General features: G+C 54.4%; 2 protein-coding genes across 6 annotated transcripts; one reads left to right on the top strand and one right to left on the bottom strand.

The window, feature by feature from the left end:
- Positions 1-12: 12 nt before the first annotated feature.
- On the top strand, positions 13-6,215 carry CA9 (carbonic anhydrase 9). Of its 2 annotated transcripts, XM_068553369.1 has the most exons (11): positions 13-863; positions 1,731-1,760; positions 2,014-2,184; positions 2,318-2,460; positions 2,542-2,634; positions 3,719-3,785; positions 4,686-4,843; positions 5,051-5,195; positions 5,326-5,352; positions 5,798-5,879; positions 6,011-6,215. In XM_068553369.1, exons 1-11 carry the CDS (start codon positions 497-499, stop codon positions 6,075-6,077), a joined length of 1,350 nt encoding a protein of 449 aa, XP_068409470.1. In that variant the 5' UTR covers positions 13-496; the 3' UTR covers positions 6,078-6,215. The 2 variants fall into 2 exon arrangements, with proteins under 2 accessions (XP_068409470.1, XP_068409469.1); XM_068553368.1 differs by lacking the exon at positions 2,542-2,634.
- A 948-nt stretch (positions 6,216-7,163) lies between these two features.
- On the bottom strand, positions 7,164-14,687 carry TPM2 (tropomyosin 2). Of its 4 annotated transcripts, none has more exons than XM_068551767.1 (9): positions 14,379-14,684; positions 13,815-13,940; positions 10,774-10,907; positions 10,558-10,675; positions 10,390-10,460; positions 9,855-9,930; positions 9,612-9,674; positions 9,384-9,453; positions 7,164-7,307 (listed from the first exon to the last, which is right to left on the bottom strand). In XM_068551767.1, exons 1-9 carry the CDS (start codon positions 14,490-14,492, stop codon positions 7,225-7,227), a joined length of 855 nt encoding a protein of 284 aa, XP_068407868.1. In that variant the 5' UTR covers positions 14,493-14,684; the 3' UTR covers positions 7,164-7,224. The 4 variants fall into 4 exon arrangements, with proteins under 4 accessions (XP_068407868.1, XP_068407866.1, XP_068407869.1 ...); XM_068551765.1 differs by lacking the exon at positions 9,855-9,930 and adding an exon at positions 10,175-10,250 and having other exon boundaries at positions 14,379-14,677; XM_068551768.1 differs by lacking the exon at positions 7,164-7,307 and adding an exon at positions 8,081-8,413 and having other exon boundaries at positions 14,379-14,687.
- Between the last annotated feature and the right edge of the window lie 235 nt (positions 14,688-14,922).

Here is a 14,922-nt window from a genome sequence, read left to right as displayed (position 1 = left end):
CGCCTCCCACCTACCCATCCATCCACCCTCCCACCCCCAGACTCCCCCAGCAGCTTGCCCTACCCCTTCACCTGCTCCCTGGCTGGGCCAGGGGTGTATATATGGGCTGCTTCCCCTCTCAGTCAGAGGACGTGGGGGCCCCAGCTGCCTGGGACTGGGAAGCAGGCCAGGGTTAGCTGAGGTTGGCTGGCAAGCAGCCGGGCAGTGCCAGGGAGAACCTGTATAGTGCCAGGTGGTGCCTTGGGTTCCAGGCTGAGCCCATGACCCTGATAACCTTCTGCCTGCGCACATACCTGCCGCTCACTCCACCCCATGCCCACTTTGCTATCAGGGAGGGGGCACAGGGCCAGACAGACCTGCAGGGCTTTGGCTCCATCTCTACAAAAGGGCCTTCTGTGAGCCAGTCTGCTCCCCTCTAGGCTTGCTCCTCCCCCATCCAGCTCCTGTTTCTGATGCACGTACACACCGTGTCCCGGGACACCCCACAGTCAGCCGCATGGCTTCCCTGTGCCCCAGCCCCTGGCTCCCTCTGTTGATCCCGGCCCCTGCCCCAGGCCCCGCCGTGCAATTGCTGCTGTTACTGCTCCTCCTGGTGCCTGCCCATCCCCAGAGCCTGCTCAGGATGCAGGAGGCTCCCACCACAGGAGGAGATTCATCTGGGGAAGACGATCCACTGGGTGAGGAGGACCTGCCCAGTGAAGAGGATATACCTGGAGAGGAGGACCCACCTGGAGAGTTGGATCCACCTGGAATGAAGACTGAAGCAGGAGAAGAGGATTCTCTGAAGTTAGAGGATCTACCTACTGTTGAGACTCCCAGGGGTACTCAAGGCCCCCAGAATAATGCCCACAGAGACAAAAAAGGTAAGTGGTCATCAGCTCTGCAAATCTAGGCTCCAGGAGGTTGATGCTTCCCCTCATTAAACCCCAACCCAGGTAGGGATTATTCAGGGAAGGAGAGGAGCCTGTACTCTGACGGTAGTTTTTCTCAACCCCAGGGGCTCCCATGCCACTAGCCCTTTACCCCCTTTCAGAGCTAGATGGGGAGACAAAAAGGGGCACAGATGGGGAGACAAAAAGGGGCACAGATGGAGAGAGGTAAGCAGGAAGAGATGGGAAAGAAGAAAGGGGGAGGCTGGAGAGGAGAAAAATAGGAATGTGGAGAGAAAACAAAGGTGGAGAGAAGTAAGAGTATGAGGGGAGAGAAGAGGAAGGATGGGGGTGTACCAGAGGAACAGCAGGAAGGGCTTGTAGAAATCACCTCATCTTCAGTCTACAGATGAGGAAACTGAGACCTAGGACTAAGGAAACAGCAGGTAGGGGAACCTGGTATCTTGACTCTCAAGCCAGGAACTGGAAAACGAGCTGGAGACCAGAAGGGGAACAGGATGAGTGGGGAGGAGGGATGAGTAAGGGAGAAAAAGGTCTACTGATTTGGGCCTGGGAACTGAGGCCTCCACCCATTTTACAGACCCTAAGACAGTGGTCGCAAACTGGTATCTCCGGGGCCAGTAGGATCTTTGTGTGGCCCACCAAGCTGTGGCGTTTTATTTGGCTGCCATCTATAGTGCTTTACACCTGGCCTGCTTCAGGCATTTCTGTTACCTGCTACGCTTCTGTAAGACATCTGAGTTTGTGAACCTCTGCTAGTGAAGGAGACCCACCTCCTTTTGGCCGCTGGGGAGGGACTGGGCTCAAAGATCAGCCTCTTCATTCTTCTCATTTATGCAGGGGATGACCACAGTCACTGGCGTTATGGAGGTGAGACACCCACCCCCTGCACAGACCCAATCTGGGCACCCAGCTCTGCTGATGCCCGCACCCCGCGCCCTCTTTCCCCGCATCCACGTCTGCCAGTCCCTGACACCACCCGCTGCCTCTCTCCCTCCACATCCCTTATTTCTGTCTCCCGTTCGGATGCCTCCTGACTCGACCCCATCACTTTTTCTACTCAGCTTCCCTAAAAGTTCCTGATCTTGTCATCAAACTTCCTGTACATACTCTCCCACTCCAGGCGCTCCGCCATGGCCCCAGGTGTCCCCCGCCTGCGCTGGCCGTTTTCAATCCCCGGTAGATATCCGTCCAGAGCTCACCGCGTTTTGCCCAGCCCTGCGACCCCTGGAACTCCTTGGCTTTGAGCTCCCACCACAACCAGAACTGCGCCTGCGCAACAATGGCCACACGGGTGAGGCGGTCTCGGGGCGGAGCCTCGGGGAAGGGGCGGAGGCTATCTGGGGATGAGGGACTGTGTCTGGGAGTTAGGCTCGCGCTCTCCGGAGAGAGGGGCGGGCCCTGCTCACCTGCCTCTCACCACGCAGTGCAGCTGAGTCTGCCTCCCGGGCTGGAGATGGCCCTGGGTCCCGGGCAGGAGTACCGGGCCCTGCAGTTGCATCTGCACTGGGGGGCTGCGGGTCGCCCGGGCTCGGAGCACACGGTTGGCGGTCACCGTTTCCCTGCCGAGGTGAGCGCGCAGCTGTCCGCGGAGGGTCGAAGTGGGGCGCGGGGTAGGGGATCTCGCCCACTCCTACCGTGTCCTCTCCAGATCCATGTGGTTCACCTCAGCACGGCATTTGCCAAAGTTGACGAGGCCTTGGGGCGCCCGGGGGGCTTGGCCGTGCTGGCCGCCTTTCTGCAGGTACCAGCCCTGGACGCCCCCCACCCCTGCTTCCCCAGCCCTCGGGCTCAGAGTAGCTTGCCCCAGAGACCCCACCCCGCACCTGGCTATCATCTTCATTTACTCATTAGTTCTTTCATTAACACCCACTGTGAGCTGGGCCCCAACAAAAGATTCCGAAACTGTGGATCCTTGTCTCCCCACAGCCAGTGAGGGAGGCTGACAGGATAGACATATACACAGGACGCAGAGTCAACAAGGTAGTCAGGGAAGGCCTCACAGAGGAGGTGAAACTTGAAGCCTTCAGCCTAGTGGGAAAGAAAAGGAGTTATTCCATGCAGAGCGAACAGTACATGTAAAGACTCAGAATATGGCCCATTCGGGGAATGGCAGATGCAGTAGAATGGACATCAGGAAGAGTCATTTCTCTAATACTCTTATAACCCATAATTTCCCCTTTGCGAAATGCAATATTGTCTAGAGAAGCATTTAGTGACCTCTTTGGACCTGTACTGATCAAGAGTACATACACAATGATTAGAGGAGGCCAGTAGGTTGGAGGGATGGTGAGACACCTGTGGATGGTGAAACACCTGTTAGGCTCACTCCCTCCCTGTTAGGCTCACTCCCTCCCTGACTCATTAAAGCCAGCCTCACAGCACAAAGTTCAGAGAAGCACCTTGGAAATAGCATGTCCTGGCTCCAAAACTCAAACACATGAATTATTAAGGTGAATGCAGAGGTAACATGAATACAAAGGTTATTGGGGTTTTCTGTGGTGGGGACACAGAATGTGTGTGGAGTTAATGATGAGTGAGATTGGAAAAGTAAGTAGAGCCCATCATTGAGAACCTTGTATCCTGATAAAGTGACCCACCATCCTCCTCTTCCTCCAGTTTGCCATTGAAAACTAGTCTGCCTAGTTATGTCAGTTTGCAAAGTAGGAGTATATCGACCTTGAGTAATAACACATGAAATATTGTGTTCCCCCAGCATTCTCAGAGCTGGGAACTGGGGGAGGACTATGGGAACCCACCTCACCTTCAGGCCTCCAGCCATGACCCTAAATACATGTATGAATCCATCTTGCACTATCATCTCCTAGGAAGGCCCCGAAGAAAACAGCGCCTACGAGCAGTTGCTGTCACATTTGGGAGAAATCGCCGAGGAAGGTCAGTTTGTTGGTTTGGCAACTACCCTTGATACCCTTGTTCATAAAGAACCGCCCTTGGGGAGCCTCAGGTCTGAGGATGGAGAAGGGCTCCCTCCCACAGAGAGGGGTTGAAATGTGAACTGGCCTACTGTGACCTTGATAATAACTATGAAGCCGAACACAGGCAAACAGGCAAAGGCAAACTGCTGGCCACAGGCTTTATGTTTAAAAACCAAACAGAAACTAAGATAAGACAAAAACCAAATAAGACCAAAAAAATAGTGTTTGGAACTTAAGGGGTTGAGTCTGGAGAGCTAAAATTTTTCTGAGAGCTGTCTATTACTCCTTCATAAGCATCAAATATTTTAAATTTGTAAATACTTTTGTTGGAAATCTTTCTTTCCTTCTCAGTCACTCTAGGTCATTTTAAACCTCACTTGCCCAACTGGACCTTAAGTTTTGCTAAACTAGAAAGAACTGTGTTTTTTGAGTTTTGTGTCTGTTTTTAAAGTTATAGGTATTTATTTACAAGTTATTCAACTCATTTTCTCTTTTGATTTACTCTGGGCTTAAATCTGCATTCCAGCATGTTATCACAGTGTGCAAAGTAAGAGTGAAGACTCAGAGGGAGGGCCAGGGGAGCAATTCTCTCACTCTGTGAGCCCCAAAGCCTTTTACTTTCTTCTGAGTCATGTCTTGTTGTGCTGAGTTATGGGAAGGGATACACCTAGTGAAGAAGTGTCATGTCTTGTTGTGCTGAGTTATGGGAAGGGATATACCTAGTGAAGAAGTGGTTTCAGGGAGTTGAGTCAGCTTGGCTTCTGGGAGATAAAAATGTATTCCTGTACCCCAAAGCTTTGTTGTGTGTATGGCGGGGGGGTCAATCTATGTGGGACTCCAGCACAGGTCCTCTCCACAGACTCTGAGACTTGGGTCCCAGGACTGGATGTATCTGCACTGCTGCCCTCTGACCTCAGCCTCTACTTCCGATATGAGGGGTCTCTCACCACACCCCCCTGTGCTCAGGGAGTCATCTGGACTGTGTTCAACCAGACAGTAAAGCTCAGCGCTAAGCAGGTGGGGCTGGGATGTGGTGGTGACAGAGGGGATGAGGGGGAAAGGGTTGTAGGTGGAGGTGAGAAAGAGGAGGCATAAAGAGATGAAGCGGCCGTGTGGGGGATGAGGGGGACGTGGACAGTGGGTTCCTGAGGTGCTGGCTGTAAGCCTGTGACCCTTTTGCTTCTGTGTCATGAGCCCACCCCCACTGTCTGCTGACCTCCCTAGCTCCACACCCTCTCTGACTCCCTGTGGGGACCTGATGACTCTCGGCTACAGCTGAACTTCCGAGCTACACAGCCTTTGAATGGGCGAATAATTGAGGCCTCCTTCCCTGCTGGAGTGGACAGCAGCCCTGGGACCATTGAGCCAGGTGCAGCTTTGTCTACTGATGTCATGCCCCCTGCCCCCAGCCACAGGTCCCTCATCCTCCCCATGTGTCCTCATTTGTCTGTCACTGGTGATCACAACCCCTGGCTCTAATGTCTCCTTTTTCTCCTCAGTCCACCTGAATTCCTGTCTCGCTGCTGGTGAGTCTGTGCCCCTCCTCTAGTTCCTGAGGCTGGGGGCATCCCTTGGCGCCGCTCAGCCTCAGGGGCTAGTCAGGACCACCACTGCTACCTCTCCATTTCTGCAGAACACACCAAACCCCAATAGGATAGCGTCAAATCAAGGCAGGGGGCTTCCCCTGTTGTCCCCAGTGCAAGAGTTGGTCAGAATGAAGCTCCAGAAATCTCCTTGCATCCTCCTTCCCAAACAACCTCTTTCATTTTGTTTTTAGAGAGGAAAAAAGTGCTTATCTTACCCCTCCTTTTGTATCCACCCCCATCCCTTTGCTGGCCTCTGCTGGATTCGGAGACGCTGGGGGCAGCTGGAGAACTTGGGGCAGGGGTGGGGGACAGGTGGAAGAGGCTCTGAGAGAACCCACAGACTCCTCTTCACTCCCTGAGGCGGTCTCTCTCCTCCTCCCTCCAGGAGACATCCTGGCCCTGGTTTTTGGCCTTCTCTTTGCTGTTACTGGCATCGCCTTCCTTGTGCAAATGAGAAGGCAGCAAAGGTATTTTACTAACCCTCTCCCTTAGGCCCAGCCCCTGCTCCCCAAGTGGAGTCCAGAACAGCTTCATGCAAATTGCATGCAAATGAGCTCATCCTTGGTGAGATTTCTGATTAGGGTTCCCTGTTGTGTAGACACCCAAGTGGGACCAAAGGAAGTGTCAGCTACCACCCGGCAGAGGTCACGGAGACTGTTGCCTAGAGGCCTGCAACTTGGAGAATGTGCAGAGAAGCTGGCCAGAGGAATCTGAGGGGGAGCTGGAGACTTTGTCCTGCCCATTACACTACTTCCTTTTAAACCTCCAAAGATATTTTTTTTAAATAAATATTTCTAATAAAATCTGTGGAAGGCATATCCTTGTTCCCCAAATCAACAGGATGGTGTATTCATTTCCTATTGCTGCTTTAACAAATTACCACAAACAGTGGTAACAGAAATTTATTCTCTTAAGAGTTCTAGAGGTCAGATGTTCAAAATGAATCTTATGGGCTAAAGTCAAGGTGTTGGCAGAGCTGGTTCCTTCTGGACACTCCTGAGGAGAGGATATTTTCTTGCCTTTTTCAGCTTCTAGAAGCCAAGCATTCCTTGGCTTGTGGCCCCTTCCTTGCATCACTCCAATCTCTTGCTTCCATTGTCACATCTCCTACAACTGCTTTTAACCTTCTTGCCACCCTCTTATAAGGACCCTTGTGATTATGTTGGGCCTACCCAGTTAACCTAGAATAACCTCCCCAACTCAAAATCCTTAGCTTAACTAAAATCCCCTTCCCATGTAAGGTAACATTTCACAGGATTAGGGTATGGACATCTTTGGTGGGGGGACATGATTCTGCCTCATGTAGATGTTATCAGGAAGCAGGGAGAAACGACCGATATTGTTGGAATGACTGTGTGTGTGTGGGCAGGCTTGGTCTCTAGGCTTAAAATCACACTGAGGCTTTTGGGTTTTCACCCTGCTCAAGTAAAACCTATGTAGCTTTGCAGCTTTGCCTTCCAGTCGTGCCGCCCGGCCCAGCCGCTTGCTGGAATGGGGCAGTGCCGCTGACAGCAGCTCCTTTGCTCTGTGGGGAGTAAGGGCCAGATGTCCCCCCAGCCCTGCCAGGCTTCTCTGCTTCACACAGCCTGTTCACAACCCCTCCTCAGTAGGCCCAGTGCCCCACCCCTCTGGCTCACTCAGGGGTCCTTCCAACTCCACTCTTCCCCTGAGGCATCCTCCCCACCTTCTCCACTTTGGAAAACCACCACCACCATCCCCAACACCCAAGAAAGGCTTAAAGGGCCCCGTGATGCTGGTAACATCAGTTTTATTCGGTGGCAACTGTAGCCTGGCTGGGGGCAGGGCCAGCCCTCACAGGTTGTTGAGCTCCAGCAGGGTCTGGTCGAGGGTCTGGTGGATCTCCACGTTCTCCTCCTTGGCACTGGCCAAGGTCTCTGTGAGGGGAAGCAACCCGTGAGGTGGGGCGGGGAGAAACATGGGGAGGCATGGACAGGGGATGTGACAAATAGACACGGAGTGGGTTGGAGACACAGGAAGACCCAAACATTCAGGGATCTGAGGACCCTGTAGGTGGGACAAATGGATGGACTGAACAAGGCAGACAGGGACGCCTCACTCAAGGCTTCGGGGCCATGGAGGTGGGATGGGAAGGTCTGAGTCATAAACTAATTTACCCTCCTTCTTTAAAAGGTTGAAGAGAGTTGGAAGCAAGAGGAAAGACAAAGACTGAGCCAGGAAAGGGAGTGTCAGACAGACAGACAGACAGACTCGAGGCAGAAAACAGACCTGCAGCGAAAGCCCCATGGTGCTGCCATCCAGTGTCTTTCCAAACTTCATCCCAGACCATTCACAACCTTCTCGCCCCTCCCCTGCACCTCACCATTCCACTTCCCTTCCAGTCATTGTTTAGATCCTGGAATCACAGCTTGAACGCTCCAAGGGCAGTGACATGCCGGGTCTGTAGAAGGGCGTGTGTCTCAGAGGCACCAGAGGGCCCGTGGTTGACTGACGTGGTCATACGTGCCCACATGCAGCAGTGAGAGTCATGCAGAGGGGGTTCCGGTGTGGGCCACAGTGTTTTGTGGGTGAGCTCAGTAGGGGAGGGGGGTCACAAGATCAGGGGTGCCCGTAGGAGCCAGGGTCTCAGCAGTGAACCAGTGCTCTGTGGGGGTGATGGAAGTGCTCTCTGGAGGGCAGGAAAACAGCGTGGAGACCAAGTTGAGTTTATTAAGCAGCAGAGAGCGGGAGAGGCTGGCGGGTAGAGGAAGGAGTGGATGGATATAGAAGGATGAAGCAAACGCCAGGGTGGGCAGCAGCTGTGACAGGGGCTCTCCTAGGCTGCATCCAGCCTGGCTGTGCAATGTTGGCAATTTCTGCTCCTCCTGCTTGCCCCCCTCCCCATACAGAGAATGGAAAGGAGAAGAGAGAAGGGGCCACGGGCCACACTGGTGAGAGGCTCAGAGGGAGGTGATGTCGTTGAGTGCGTTGTCCAGCTCCTCGCTGATGGCCTTGTACTTCATCTTCTGTGCATAGACTTCGTCTGGGGGGTCCAGGGGAGGGGGGCCAGGTGGGAGTGTGGGGAGAGGGAATGGAGGGAAAGAGGAATGGAAAGAGAGAGGGTAATGGAAAGAGAGAACAAGAATCAGAGAGAGGTGGACGAAGATGGAGTGAGAGAGACAGGCCAGAGAACAGGCTGGACAGCTGTCAGGGCCCCCTCCTCCCCTCTCTGTACCCCTATGTCTTTTGCTCTTCTCTGTACCCCAAACTGGTGCTTCCCCCCAGGAGCTCTCCTGCTTCCCCCAGGGGCCTGGGGGCACAGTCCTTTGCATAAGCAGGAGTGCTTGCTTCAAGGGGAGGGCGCTCAAGCCAGAAAGTTCTAAAGTCCTAAAGTTGGAGAGAAAACTGAGGCTTGCCTGAGAAGGCTGGAAGCAAGAGAAGAGGGAGTTATGAAAGTGAAGTAAAAAGGAAAGACAGTTTTAGGCACAGCGTTGTCGGTAACAGTGAGAAGTAGCTACAGACTAGCAAATGCCTGGATGTTTGTTTTCACCAAATCTAGCTTCAAAAAGTATTTTCCATTAATGTTATCATGAAAACCTAGATATTAAACCAAATAGCTCTCTATTTAATGAAGAAGGTGCTGCACTTGGAAACAGAATTGTCTAGATCAGTGCTACTCAGTGTGGTGTGAGGACCAGCAGCCATCAGCGTTACCAGGGAGCTTGTTAGACACAGATTCAGCCCGAAGTCAGCAGTCACTTCAGAGGAGGACCCAGGAATCTGTGTTTTAAAAACTCTGAGGGGACTTTCATGCTCGCTCAAGTTTGAGAAGCACTGGAGTTGACGGGGCTACATCTACTTGGATGGGAGGCACAGACCGCCAGAGTCCGTGGAGTCCTAGGTGGTCCAACCCTAATTTACCACTGGCATGTATCATGGGATGGGAAGATAAGTCATGGGGAGTATGGACCTATTTTCAAAGGTTCAGGGGTACAGAGGAATATCCCTTTTACCTTCCAGGTCGTCAATGGTTTTCTCCAACTTTGCCACCGACCTTTCGGCAAACTCCGCTCGGGTCTCAGCCTGGGCATAAAGGCAAGATGGGGAAAATGACAAGAGCTTAGGCCCTCCCAGACACTATCAACCTTCTCTTCCATCCCTGTCCCCAAATCCCCTGCCACAGGAGGTCTCTGGCGGGTACTGGGGGGCTTGAGGGGGGTTTGGACTGGGAGGACTCTCACCTCCTTTAGCTTCTCCTCCAGCACTTTGATCTCCTCTTCATATTTATCTTCTTTGCTGGAATACTTTTAGGGACAGACACATGCCATCAGTTCATCGCCTCCACAAGTCCTTCATTTCTCCACGGAGCCCCACAGGCTACTCCTGATTTTGTCTCCATCAAACATCCGGCCCTGCCCTGCCTGGGCCCATCGCCTCCCTCCCCTGAAGGACCCCATCCTCACTGCCCCTCTACCCCCCTCTACCTTGTCCGCTTGGGCTTCCAGGGATTTCAAGTTGTTGGTAACAATTTTCAGCTCCTCCTCTAGGTCCCCACATTTACTGCAGGGGGTGTGTGGCAGGGTGGGGTGTGAGGGCACAGTGGGGGAGACAGCGGAGATGGCACAGTGGGGGAGGGGTGGAGGAGAGAAGAGAAGAGCAAAGTTGTGAGAGTGACAGCAGGCAGAGTTTAGGAGCCCCAGGCCCTTCCCGACCCCCAGCAGGTGAGAGAGAGCAGCCTGAGATGGAGGGGAAGGTGAGCCTAGAGAAGGTGCCATTGCCCAGAAAGGTCCAGAGAGGTGACTACCTCCTCCTCTGAGGCCGTCAGGGACTTGAGGGCCTGGTCCATGGTTCGCAGTTCCTCCTCCAGCTGCCTGGCTCGGCTGGGGGCAGCAGGTAGGGGTCAGAGGCAGGACCTGTCCCTGTGGTCCCACGCCTGGGAAACTGCCTCCCCACTGTGCAGACTGCCCCAGAGCCATGGGCTCAAGCCGAGTTTCACTTGCCACCCTGCGGTGTCCTTACCTCTCAGCCACCTCAGCTCTCTCTTCTGAGCGCTCCAGCTCTCCTTCCAGGATCACTAGCTTCCTGGCCACCTGTGGGGATGGGGAAGAGAGGAGGAGGAGATCCATGGTGAATGACCGGGGGTGTCTGGGACTTGGGAGTGAGAAGGAAGTGGGGCAGGGCTGTCACCTCCTCATATTTGCGGTCTGAATCTTCAGCGATGTGCTTGGCCTCCTTCAGCTGCATCTCCTGCAGCTCCATCTTTTCCTCATCCTTCATAGCTCGGTTTTCGATGACCTTCATTCCTCTGAGAGGCAGGGAGAGGGGTAGGGGTCGGGTTAGGACCATCAGAGACAGGCTCCCAGCCCCCTCCCCGGTCCACCCTCTGAGGACCCCCCTGCCCACCTCTCACTCTCATCAGCTGCCTTCTCAGCCTCCTCCAGCTTTTGCAGGGCTGTAGCCAGGCGCTCCTGCGCCCGGTCCAACTCCTCCTCTACCAGCTGAATGCGGCGGTTCAGGGAGGCCACATCTGCCTCAGCCTGTGAGTCAAAGGTCAGAGGTCAGAAAGGCTTTGTCTGCCTTGAGGATCAGAGAGGCTTCAGAGGATGGTTAAGATTCTTGTCAGAACGAACCTAGGCTTCCTGGTCTCCAGACTTTCAACCTATTTTTTTTTCCCCCAAACCAACCATCTTCTGTGCAGACTCTGTGCTCCAGCCCAAAACATGCCCTCCTGGACAAGCTCCACTCCCCTGCTACAGGGCCTCTTCTAGCACGGTGCATAATCTCCAATGGTTATCTGCACACAAATCCCTCCATCCCTCCTGAGAGCCCTTCAACTGCTGGGACCAGGTCTGAGGCAGCCCTGACTCCTCCTCAGCAGAGCCTGGCCCAAGCAAGGGGTGGGGAAGAATCAGGCCAACCAGACTGCAGTGCTGCTAAAAACCGCCAATCACAGAATCAAGCTCTGTGATGTCAGTCGCTGCCAGGCAGACTCCTAGCGGGAGGCTCTGGAGGCAAGCCAGGCCTATTTAGGACTCCCTAGGCTGTACCAAGGGGCTCCCTGCCAATGCCCAAGGCAAGTGGGGTCGGTGCAAGGGCAGTGTGAGTGGCAGATCACACTGACCCTGCAGCCACCGATCCTGCAGTACAGAGGCAAAATCATGGTGGTTTTGGAGAACGTGCACAGAAACAGACGATACCTTGAGAAAGAGAGGACAGAGCAAGAAGGGCCCCAATAAAGGAAAATGAGAGAAGTAGTGCAACTTGGTGTTAAGAGCGTCAGCTCTGAGTGACACTGTTGTCTTTGAGCTACTTGTGTGACCTTGGGTAACTTATTTAGTCTCTCTAAGCCTGTTTCCTCCTTTTTAAGTTGGAGTTGACAATAGCAGTTCCTACTTTGTAGGCTGTTCTGAGATAATGCAGTGCTTCTAATACTGGATTAATAACAGGATCATCTGGGAGGTGTATAAAAAATACCAGGTTCTCTAGCTCCATGCTGGAGCCACTGGACTGAGATCTCCAGGGCAGGGGCTTGGAAATCTTTCCATCTTTTTTTTTTTTTTTAAAGCTTCCAAGGGATTCTGATGATAAGCAATCTTGGGAAATAGTAAAATAATATGCAGAAAGCACTTGAATATGTGCCTGCAGAGTCCACACCCCATAAACGTTAGGTTATCCCTTGTCTCTCCCTCAAGGACAAAACACAGAAACCCCGAGATTTAGGATTGGAAAGGAGAAAGGACCAGTGTAGGGGAAGAAGAGAGTGAGAGGGAAGAGATGTGTGGCAGCACTGGGGGTAGAGGGAGTAGAAAGCAGGTCCTGAGTGATAGTGTAGGGCAGGGGAAACAACACCATATATAGAAAGTAGTTGCAGCTTATCCTCCAGGTGCTGAAGGCCACCTAGAGTGACAAGAGCCCATCCTGGGCACAGGGCCATACGACTCAGTGTGGAAGGATTCTGGGACAGCACTGGGGTTGGGAAGAATGACTCTGGGGGATACTGGAGGTCTATTCTAGAGAGAGATGAGACTCTGTAAAAGGGAAACCCTTCATGGTAGTGGGGTGACAAATGACTTTGGAGAATCTGGGAAGTCCTGGGGCCCGCATCACAGGAATGACTTCTGCCATTTTCTGCTTCTCAAGTTCTTCCCAGTTACGGATGCTGCCCTCTAACCGCAGGACAGGCAGTGCCATCCCCACTGCACAAATGAGAAGCAAGAGAGAAAGGAGAAACTGAGGCACCGTGTAAGTTAAGTGCTGTGTTCACGGTCACACAATGTTTGGGCACCGTTTCCTATCTTCTACTGGTGCTGCTGCCCTGCTTCCCCAGCTCTGTCCCTGTCTTCCCCTCCTCCCTCCAGCCCCCACCTAGCTCCTTGGGTTTCCAGTCCTTACTCCAGCTGCACTGGGCCTCAGTTATTTATAGAGTGTCAGATGCCCAGGGTCGTCTTCACTAGCAGCTGCAGGTCAGTTCCTTCCCAAGTGCCAGGTCTGGTGAAGAACCAAAACCTAAGGCTGGAGGTCAGAGAAACCAACCTTGGTGCTAGGGGGGATGGGGAACAAGGATAATGGTCAATACGAACAGTAATGTCATCTCTGATCTCGGATGTTCAGACCGTGCGTATGTGAATCCCCCCATCCACCCAACTGCAGGCTCATCTTAAACTTAATCCTGGGTGGAAGGAAAACGGGGAGCATGAGGCAGAGAAAGTACCATGTCCAAAGTCTGATGGCCGTTCTCCTACCTCGGGGGGGGGCAGTGGTTTGCGAATGGCAGGAGGTGGAGAAGTCTGGTTAGGGGTGGGGGGTGGGCAGAGAAATCTCCGAGTGAGCGGAACTTGCCAAGGTGGCTGCCATGGCGTTTGTGGCTCTGTCCCTCTGCCCCGTGGCCTGCCATGGTCTCAAGGCCGAGAGCTTAATGAGGGTAAGTGAGGGACAGACAGAACCTGAGCTGGCGCTCCAGTGCATAGCAGGGCCGCTGGAGCCAGAAGTCAAGGCCAGGGAATTTCTAATGGCCCCCTGGGGCTGTAGGTCAAGTCAGGGCCCCTCTTTGAACTCCTCTCCCCTCCCCCTGCCCAACGGCGCCTACAGCCACAACCCGCACCCCAAAAAGGTAGCTGCAGGCTCCTCTCCATTTTCAGCTGGAGGATTAGTTGAGATGGATGGTAAATTCTTGTACCACCCACCCCCACGGTGACTCATTGCTTGGTCACTGTACACGCTAAGAGCTGGAACCAAACGGAATTACAACACTGTGTCCTCTGGGGGAAGTGGGAAGTGGTTTTGATTTACCCACTGTCTTGGATTATTTGTGCCAGCTTTTGCCCTAGCCTGGGTTCCTGCGAGGAAATGGTTTCTGTCCTGGTGCTGAAGGTCCCCTCCATCCCCATGTCTGGGACCCCTCCCAGTGCACTAACTCTCCCACCGTCCCCCAGGTCCACACTCACATCGGTGGCTTTCTTCTCAGCCTGCTCCAGTTTCTCCTGGGCATCCTTCACTGATTCAGAATACTTTTCCACCTCGTCCTCCGTCCCTTTCAGCTTCTTCTGGAGGGCCTGCTGCTCCTCCTCCAGCTGGGAGAGAAAGGCCTCAGTCAGCCAGGCCCAGGCCCAGGAAGGAGGCAGGGGTGCGTGTGAGGGGGTACTAAGAGATATGTAGAGGCTGTCAGGGAGGAAGAGGGATAGCAGAGGAGGGACAGTGCAGCCAGGGGTGTCGTAGGGACCTGGCAGGAGTGGAGAGAGAGCTTCCAACCCCAAGGAGCAAGGGCCATCATGGCTCTGCAAGGGCAGGAGTGGAAAGGGGGGGACCCAGGCTCCCCAGGCTATGGTGGGTGAGATGAAGCGTGGCTCTGGCTAGGGCCCTGGGGGGTACTGTGAAGGCCCAGCAGCCCTCACACTGGACAGTAGAGAGCCTTGGACATCAGGCCAGAGGCTGAGGGGGCACCGGGCAGGGCCTACCCCACCCTCATCGTGGGGTGGCGGCGGGGGTTGCGCCAGGCCTGGGGCCCCCACCTGCTTGCAGCGGTCCTCAGCTTGCTTCTTGTCGGCCTCGGCCTGCTCAGCGCGGTCGATGGCATTCTCCTTGTCCAGCTTTAGCATCTGCATCTTCTTCTTGATGGCGTCCATGGTTGCGGTGGGAGACCGGCCGGCCGGCGGGCTGTGTGGTGGACCGGGCTGACTGGGCTGGCTGCGCGAATGGTCGCACGGGTGGCGGGCGAGGAGGACCAACCGGGACTGGGATGTCCCAGCCCCGCGGGCGCCTAAAAGGCGGGGAGGGACCGGGCGGAGCCGGGGGCCAGGACCCTCCCCCACCGCAGCCCAAACCTTGTAGGGGCAGAAGCACTGCAGGGTCGGGGGGGCGCGGCCACCCCCTGCGCCCACCCCCTCGGGACCGCCCCCTCGGGGCTCCGCCTCTCCCCCTCCCTTCCCCCCCTCCCACCCCCCCTCCCCCCGGCCGTCGGAAGGGAAAGTAGATGGAGAGTCTGCCGAAAGAAAAAACCGTAGCGTTGCAGAGGAGAGGGGACCCTGGGGCTGGGGGCTCCGCGCTTCTTCTGAG

Source organism: Eschrichtius robustus, chromosome 10 (genome assembly GCF_028021215.1).
Source record: "Eschrichtius robustus isolate mEscRob2 chromosome 10, mEscRob2.pri, whole genome shotgun sequence".
NCBI lineage: Eukaryota > Metazoa > Chordata > Mammalia > Artiodactyla > Eschrichtiidae > Eschrichtius > Eschrichtius robustus.
The sequence above is the reverse complement of the archived record's forward strand: the minus strand, read 5'-3'. Positions and strand labels throughout refer to the sequence as shown.